At 42.8% G+C, this 9,451-nt stretch overlaps 1 protein-coding gene across 4 annotated transcripts in view; it reads right to left on the reverse strand.

Moving 5' to 3' along the window:
* The window catches only part of rassf6 (Ras association domain family member 6), a 32,606-nt gene extending 23,723 nt beyond the window's left edge, over positions 1–8,883 (reverse strand). For 2 of the 4 annotated variants that reach the window (XM_036976616.2, XM_090236599.1), the window contains exons 1-3: positions 8,268–8,821; positions 7,048–7,123; positions 5,287–5,365 (exon numbers count right to left, since the gene is read on the reverse strand). In XM_036976616.2, the coding sequence (XP_036832511.1) occupies positions 5,287–5,365; positions 7,048–7,094 (126 nt within the window). In that variant the 5' untranslated portion in view covers positions 7,095–7,123; positions 8,268–8,821. Of the gene's footprint in view, positions 1–5,286; positions 5,366–7,047; positions 7,124–7,632; positions 7,703–8,267 lie in introns of those variants that run through there. The other 2 variants (XM_036976614.2, XM_036976615.2) reach the window with 2 other exon arrangements.
* Between the last annotated feature and the right edge of the window lie 568 nt (positions 8,884–9,451).

Consider the following 9,451-nt stretch of genomic DNA (forward strand, 5'->3'; position numbering starts at 1 on the left):
ATGAAGCCAACTGGATTTATCACACTAAAATGAATGAAGCCAACTGGATTATTCACACTATAATTAATGAAGCCAACTGCATTTATCACACTAAAATTAAGGAAGCCAACTGGATTTATCACACTAAAATTAATGAAGCCAACTGGATTTATCACACTAAAATTAATGAAGCCAACTGGATTTATCACACTAAAATTAATGAAGCCAACTGGATTTATCACACTAAAATTAATGAAGCCAACTGGATTTATCACACTAAAATTAATGAAGCCAACTGGATGTACCAGGTCCCAGTTTACCTAAACCCTTCAATGGATTCTACCAGGTCCCAGTTTACCTAAACCCTTCAATGGATTCTACCAGGTCCCAGTTTACCTAAACCCTTCAATGGATTCTACCAGGGCCCAGTTTACCTAAACCCTTCAATGGATTCTACCAGGTCCCAGTTTACCTAAACCCTTCAATGGATTCTACCAGGTCCCAGTTTACCTAAACCCTTCAATGGATTCTACCAGGTCCCAGTTTACCTAAACCCTTCAATGGATTCTACCAGGTCCCAGTTTACCTAAACCCTTCAATGGATTCTACCAGGTCCCAGTTTACCTAAACCCTTCAATGGATTCTACCAGGTCCCAGTTTACCTAAACCCTTCAATGGATTCTACCTGGTCCAAGTTTACCTAAAGCCTTCAATGGATTCTACCAGGTCCCAGTTTACCTAAACCCTTCAATGGATTCTACCAGGTCCCAGTTTACCTAAAACCTTCAATGGATTCTACCAGGTCCCAGTTTACCTAAACCCTTCAATGGATTCTACCAGGTCCCAGTTTACCTAAACCCTTCAATGGATTCTACCAGGTCCCAGTTTACCTAAACCCTTCAATGGATTCTACCAGGTCCCAGTTTACCTAAACCCTTCAATGGATTCTACCAGGTCCCAGACAGTTTACCTAAACCCTTCAATGGATTCTACCAGGTCCCAGTTTACCTAAACCCTTCAATGGATTCTACCAGGTCCCAGTTTACCTAAACCCTTCAATGGATTCTACCAGGTCCCAGTTTACCTAAACCCTTCAATGGATTCTACCAGGTCCCAGTTTACCAAAACCCTTCAATGGATTCTACCAGATCCCAGTTTACCTAAACCCTTCAATGGATTCTACCAGGTCCCAGTTTACCTAAACTCTTCAATGGATTCTACCAGGTCCCAGACAGTTTACCTAAACCCTTCAATGGATTCTACCAGGTCCCAGTTTACCTAAACACTTCAATGGATATTACCAGGTCCCAGTTTACCTAAACCCCTCAATGGATTCTACCAGGTCCCAGTTTACCTAAACCCTTCAATGGATTCTACCAGGTCCCAGTTTACCTAAACCATTTCATGGATTCTACCAGGTCCCAGTTTACCTAAACCCTCCAATGGATTCTACCAGGTCCCAGACAGTTTACTTAAACCCTTCAATGGATTCTACCAGGTCCCAGTTTACCTAAACCCGTCAATGGATTCTACCAGGTCCCAGACAGTTTACCTAAACCCTTCAATGGATTCTACCAGGTCCCAGTTTACCTAAACCCCTCAATGGATTCTACCGGGTCCCAGTTTACCTAAACCCTTCAATGGATTGTACCAGGTCCAGGTTTACCTAAACCATTTAATGGATTCTACCAGGTCCCAGTTTACCTAAACCCTTCAATGGATTCTACCAGGTCCCAGCTTACCTAAACCCTTCAATGGATTCTACCAGGTCCCAGACAGTTTAACTAAACCCTTCAATGGATTCTACCAGGTCTCAGTTTACCTAAACCCTTCAATGGATTCTACCAGGTCCCAGTTTACCTAAACCCTTCAATGGATTCTACCAGCTCCCAGTTTACCTAAACCTGTCAATGGATTCTACCAGGTCCCAGACAGTTTAACTAAACCCTTCAATGGATTCTACCAGGTCTCAGTTTACCTAAACCCTTCAATGGATTCTACCAGGTTCCAGTTTACCTAAACCCGTCAATGGATTCTACCAGGTCCCAGACAGTTTACCTAAACCCTTCAATGGATTCTACCAGGTCCCAGTTTATCTAAACCCTTCAATGGATTCTACCAGGTCCCAGTTTACCTAAACCCTTCAATGGATTCTACCAGGTCCCAGTTTACCTAAACCCTTCAATGGATTCTACCAGGTCCCAGTTTACCTAAACACTTCAATGGATTCTACCAGGTCCCAGTTTACCTAAACCCTTCAATGGATTCTACCAGGTCCCAGTTTACCTAAACCGTTCAATGGATTCTACCAGGTCCCAGTTTACCTAAACCCTTCAATGGATTCTACCAGGTCCCAGTTTACCTAAACCCTTCAATGGATTCTACCAGGTCCCAGCTTACCTAAACCCTTCAATGGATTCTACCAGGTCCCAGACAGTTTAACTAAACCCTTCAATGGATTCTACCAGGTCTCAGTTTACCTAAACCCTTCAATGGATTCTACCAGGTCCCAGTTTACCTAAACCCTTCAATGGATTCTACCAGCTCCCAGTTTACCTAAACCTGTCAATGGATTCTACCAGGTCCCAGACAGTTTAACTAAACCCTTCAATGGATTCTACCAGGTCTCAGTTTACCTAAACCCTTCAATGGATTCTACCAGGTTCCAGTTTACCTAAACCCGTCAATGGATTCTACCAGGTCCCAGACAGTTTACCTAAACCCTTCAATGGATTCTACCAGGTCCCAGTTTATCTAAACCCTTCAATGGATTCTACCAGGTCCCAGTTTACCTAAACCCTTCAATGGATTCTACCAGGTCCCAGTTTACCTAAACCCTTCAATGGATTCTACCAGGTCCCAGTTTACCTAAACACTTCAATGGATTCTACCAGGTCCCAGTTTACCTAAACCCTTCAATGGATTCTACCAGGTCCCAGTTTACCTAAACCGTTCAATGGATTCTACCAGGTCCCAGTTTACCTAAACCCTTCAATGGATTCTACCAGGTCCCAGTTTACCTAAACCCTTCAATGGATTCTACCAGGTCCCAGTTTACCTAAACCGTTCAATGGATTCTACCAGGTCCCAGTTTACCTAAACCCTTCAATGGATTCTACCAGGTCCCAGACAGTTTACCTAAACCCTTCAATGGATTCTACCAGGTCCCAGTTTACCTAAACACTTCAATGGATATTACCAGGTCCCAGTTTACCTAAACCCCTCAATGGATTCTACCAGGTCCCAGTTTACCTAAACCCTTCAATGGATTCTACCAGGTCCCAGTTTACCTAAACCCTTCAATGGATTCTTCCAGATCCCAGACAGTTTACCTAAACCCTCCAATGGATTCTACCAGGTCCCAGTTTAACTAAACCCTTCAATGGATTCTACCAGGTCCCAGACAGTTTACCTAAACCCTTCAATGGATTCTACCAGGTCCCAGTTTACCTAAACCCTTCAATGGATTCTACCAGGTCCCAGTTTACCTAAACCCTTCAATGGATTCTACCAGCTCCCAGTTTACCTAAACCCTTCAATGGATTCTTCCAGGTCCCAGACAGTTTACCTAAACCCTTCAATGGATTCTACCAGGTCCCAGTTTACCTAAACCCTTCAATGGATTCTACCAGGTCCCAGTTTACCTAAACCCTTCAATGGATTCTACCAGGTCCCAGTTTACCTAAACCCTTCAATGGATTCTACCAGCTCCCAGTTTACCTAAACCCTTCAATGGATTCTACCAGGTCCCAGTTTACCTAAACCCTTCAATGGATTCTACCAGGTCCCAGACAGTTTACTTAAACCCTTCAATGGATTCTTCCAGGTCCCAGTTTACCTAAACGCTTCAATGGATTCTACCTGGTCCAAGTTTACCTAAACCCTTCAATGGATTCTACCAGGTCCCAGACAGTTTACCTAAACCCTTCAATGGATTCTACCAGGTCCCAGACAGTTTACCTAAACCCTTCAATGGATTCTACCAGGTCCCAGTTTACCTAAACCCTTCAATGGATTCTACCTGGTCCAAGTTTACCTAAACCCTTCAATGGATTCTACCAGGTCCCAGTTTACCTAAACCCTTCAATGGATTCTACCAGGTCCCAGTTTACCTAAACCCTTCAATGGATTCTTCCAGGTTAATTCTGAAATCTATCTATATAACACCAGACACTGTGACAAACTCCACTGCTGGGGAGGGTACCAAACTCTGGAATTCTTATCTTCACATTGCCAAACTCAGTAACCAAAACTCAGTAATCTCCATGAAGACTGGGGGTCAACCTGATGAACCAAACTACTCAGTAATCTTCTCCATGAAGACTGGTAAGCCTGATGAACCAAAATACTCAGTAATCTCCTCCATGAAGACTGGGGGTCACCCTGGTGAACCAATGAAGACTGTGGGTCAGCCTGATGAACCAAACTACTCAGTAATCCCCTCCATGAAGACTGGGGGTCAGCGTGATGAACCATGAAGACCGGGGGTCAGCCTGATGAACCAAACTACTCAGTAATCTCCTCCATGAAGACTGGAGGTCAGCCTTATGAACCAAACTACTCAGTAATCTCCTCCATGAAGACTGGGGGTCAGCCTGATGAACCAAACTACTCAGTAATCTCCTCCATGAAGACTGGAGGTCAGCCTGATGAACCAAACTACTCAGTAATCTCCTCCATGAAGACTGTAGGTCAGCCTGATGAACCAAACTACTCAGTAATCCCCTCCATGAAGACTGGGGGTCAGCGTGATGAACCATGAAGACCGGGGGTCAGCCTGATGAACCAAACTACTCAGTAATCTCCTCCATGAAGACTGGAGGTCAGCCTTATGAACCAAACTACTCAGTAATCTCCTCCATGAAGACTGGGGGTCAGCCTGATGAACCAAACTACTCAGTAATCCCCTCCATGAAGACTGGAGGTCAGCCTGATGAACCAAAATACTCAGTAATGTCCTCCATATAGCTTAACTCTCACATTCACATTTAAACAAAAAAATAAATATTTTTTTGTGATTATTGATTTATACATTTATAATTAGTTGTTTGTGTTCTCTGTTGTAACAAACGTGTTTAATTGTTGTACTTGTGTATATAGTTTTGGTTTCATATCAGCCTTTGGGTTTCACCACACTGGTGTTTGTATTTATTAGTTCTTATTTTCAAATAAATTCAACTTGAACTAAAATGTAAACTGCAGAAGTTTGATTTAATTAGTAAATATTTTAATTGTTTTCATTACGTGTTTTCTTTGGTGTAAATAAAACATGTAAATAATTCAATGGAGCAGCGAGGGTCAACCTACCTCATAGAAGACAAGATGCTGCTGGGTCTTGTCTTTCAGAAAACAGTTGTACGTGTTCAGCAATGACAAGAACTCAGCCCTGTCAGAAACACAAGGTACACAGTAAATCAAGGATAGTTGAAATCAGAGTTTTAAAAAAATATATTGTTAAATTGACTCTATTGGGAGTTATCTAATTCCTCAAGAGAGTGGTACACTGCCTGGAGTTTATTATTTTAACTTTATTTAACTAGGCAAGTCAGTTAAGAACAAATTCTTATTTTCAATGACAGCCTAGGAATAGTGGGTTAACTGCCTGTTCAGGGGGCAGAACAACAGATTTGTACCTTGTCAGCTCCGGGGTTTGAACTAGCAACTTTCCAGTTGATAGCCCACTGCTCTAACCACTAGGCTACCCTACCACCCCCAAAAAAATAAAGTTAATGCTGATAACTGGAGTTCATTGGGACAGAGTACTTTTAACTCCATTAAGTAACCAGAGACAGGGAGTTAAATCTATGGAGTTATCCACAGATGTGGGATTGGCCTCATTGTCGTATTTCCCAGCATGCTCTGTTGCAGATTTTTTTAAAATTGTTTATTTCAATATCTGTGTTTTTACATTTTGATTTTATGCTACACAAAAAGGTAAGAAACCATTTTTTTCTAAACTAATCCAATCTGAAAGTGAATGGATTTATGAAAACCGTTAGTTAGATAATTTTTCCAGATGACATGGTGACAGGCATTTGAAATGAAAGTTGTGAGTGATCTAAAAGTAATGAGATATTTGTTGTGAGTGATCTAAAAGTAATAAGATATTTGTTGTGAGTGATCTAAAAGCTCAAGATATTTTTCTGCAGATTGGCTTCCAACACAGATTGGAAATCACATTGCAATCCACCCTAATGTGCCACGTTAATAAATATTCAAACAAGGCTTTACACCCTTATAACTGAAAGGAAATACACTGAAACAGAAATGTACTCTGTTGGTGTTAATTCCTAATTTAAAACGCCACAGAAAAATGTAAAATGGCAAGGGAGTTGATTGGCGTGGCAGTCTAAGGCACTGCATCTCAGTGCAAGAGGCGTCACTACAGTCCCTGGTTCTATTCCAGCCTGTATCACATCCGGCCGTGATAGGGAGTCCCATAGGGTGGCGAACAATTGGCCCAGGGTTGGCCGGGGTAGGCAGTCATTGTTATTAAGAATTTGTTCTTAACTGACTTGCTTAGTTAAATAATGGTTACATTTTAAAAAAACAACAACAACACTGAAAACAGTAAAATGGCAGTTGGAGTTCAATTTAATCAACTCTCTGAGAGTTTGATATTTGCTCCATTTACTATCGTTTAACTACAAAAATATCAACACCATGACCAGAGTAGTTTTAACACAATATAAGGGTTGGACCATATAAACCCCAAAATACTGTTTAATTTAACTCCATAGGAGTTGCATTAACTCTTGCAATTTCACTGTGTATGTTTAATAGTGAATTGTTAGAATGCCAAAACATTCTGGAATAACATCCAAGATATTAGTTTGGATATAAAGCACAAGATAATACACAGCTGAGATATACAGTGTGAAAACTGAAAGCACAACTCTCCTTTGTTATAGCTCACTTGGTTGTTATGTATATACAGTATCTCGCTTGGACTTTTGAACTCTAATTTAGACTTCTCGTTCCTTCTCAAGCCTTCTGTACGGACCTTCACGTATTCTATCATCTTGGAACAATCAACAGAGTCAGTAAAAAAACACAGTAATGACATACCTTGACAGCACTCGCCCGTCTCTCATAACTACATGTGTATTCATCATGGAGTCATGGATTCAAACCCGATAGTCACCTGCAAGGACAAATATTAACCGTGTTATTAACCCAGTAAACACGTTAACAATCCTTCTACGTCTGAAACAAATGGCTGCAGTGCATTTCATTGTAACATGTTTCCACTTCAGAAATCATCTGTATTCTATTGGTCAGAGTAATGTTGTTGTGTTAGACAGCGTTCTGATAGTTGAGACTCTCCCAAATGGCATGTTATTCCCTCTATAGTGCACTACTTTTGACCTAGACCTACACACTTTATAGGGAATAGGGTGACATTTGGGATGCTAAAACAGTATCCTAATGCCTCCCCTCTCTGTCTAAACCTGTGCTGGTTGTTGGAAAGGAATCCAAAGTATTTAAAACCAACAGCTGCCAGCGATACAGTCAGTCAGTCAGTCAGTCAATCAGTCAGTCAGTCAGTCAGACAGTTAGTCAGACAGTCAGTCAGTCAGACAGTCAATCAGACAGTCAGTCAGTCAGACCATGCTTAAACATAGTGAATAGAGCAACCCACTAAACACTAACCCAGATGAAGCCGCTTAACTCTCCCTCTCACTCATTCTTTATCTCTCTCTCTTTCTCTAAATAATGTCTCCGCTGAGAGATTTAATACGTGCCTCAGTCGGTAGACTACTTCAGAGGGAGTGGCCTGGCTCTGCCTGAACCTGTGTGTTGTAACTTTCACAGTGCGTCCTCTCAGCAGAGAGAAAAGACCTTGGAACCAGGGACCCAACGGAAACATTCCAGAGTCAACAGCAGCAGTACTTTCAACAGAAATGAATTGTCCCTGTTTGTAACATCCAATCCTGTGAGCTCTTAATAACATGTAGCCGGAGGGGCGTTATACTGGTCTGCCTGCCTGCCTGCCTGCCTGCCTGCCTGCCTGCCTGCCTGCCTGCCTGCCTGCCTGCCTGCTCCACACCACACCACACCAGTTTAGAGGATAGACTCTTTCAAAACAACATGAGTAGCCCTCACTGTATTCACATCATTAATGAGACAAGTTATGAATTCAAGTCTTTGTCTACACTTTTACAGACTGACTTTTTCCTACTCTAACACATGCAAATGAGAAGCATTTGATTACGGCAGGAATACGAACTCTGGCCGATTCATTATTTGTTTACGAAGCACACATATACAGCACAATAATAACTCACCTTCTTACAGCCTGAATTCTGTGTGATTGAGCTGCTAGCCAGGTCATCATCCCTCCATACTGGTGTTATAATTCCCCGTGTCTCTTCCTGTGTGTGTTCCTGTGTCTCTTCCTGTGTGTGTTCCTGTGTCTCTTCCTGTGTGTGTTCCTGTGTCTCTTTCTGTGTCTCTTCCTGTGTCTCTTCCTGTGTATGTTCCTGTGTCTCTTCCTGTGTATGTTCCTGTGCCTCTTCCTGTGTCTCTTCCTGTGTCTCTTCCTGTGTCTCTTCCTGCGTGTGTTCCTGTGTCTTTTCCTGTGTCTCTTCCTGTGTCTCTTCCTGCGTGTGTTCCTGTGTCTCTTCCTGTGTCTCTTCCTGCGTGTGTTCCTGTGTCTCTTCCTGTGTCTCTTCCTGTGTCTCTTCCTGCGTGTGTTCCTGTGTATTTTCCTGCGTGTCCAGAATGAGAAGCACGTTGACGTTGTGAAGTGAAAGAGAAGAGCGTGGAGGCAGAAAAGGAGTTAATCATTACAGAACATGTAGAGACAGACGGTAAGAGAGGGAGGTGGCTGAGTGTGTGTGTGTGTGTGTGTGTGTGTGTGTGTGTGTGTGTGTGTGTGTGTGTCACACCACAGGGTAGAGTGTGTATGAATTAACACACTTTTACCTCCGGGAACAACACTTCACCGCTCAACCACCTCAGATCACCTGTTTACCCAGAGGGCCAGACACCACTCAACCACCTCAAATCACCTGTTTACCCAGAGGGCCAATCACCACTCAACCACCTCAAATCACCTGTTTACCCAGAGGGCCAATCACCACTCAACCACCTCAAATCACCTGTTTACCCAGAGGACCAATCACCACTCAACCAACTCAAATCACCTGTTTACCCAGAAGGCCAGACACCACTCAACCACCTCAAATCACCTGTTTACCCAGAAGGCCAGACACCACTCAACCACCTCAAATCACCTGTTCACCCAGAGGGCCAATCACCACTCAACCACCTCAAATCACCTGTTCATCCAGAGGGCCAGACACCACTCAACCACCTCAAATTACCTGTTCATCCAGAGGGCCAGACACCACTCAACCACCTCAGATCACCTGTTTACCCAGAGGGCCAGACATCACTCAACCACCTCAAATCACCTGTTTACCCAGAGGGCCAATCACCACTCAACCACCTCAAATCACCTGTTCAT

The sequence above is a fragment of the Oncorhynchus mykiss genome, chromosome 5 (assembly GCF_057628025.1).
Source record: "Oncorhynchus mykiss isolate SJ-2025 chromosome 5, ASM5762802v1, whole genome shotgun sequence".
NCBI classification, from domain to species: domain Eukaryota; kingdom Metazoa; phylum Chordata; class Actinopteri; order Salmoniformes; family Salmonidae; genus Oncorhynchus; species Oncorhynchus mykiss.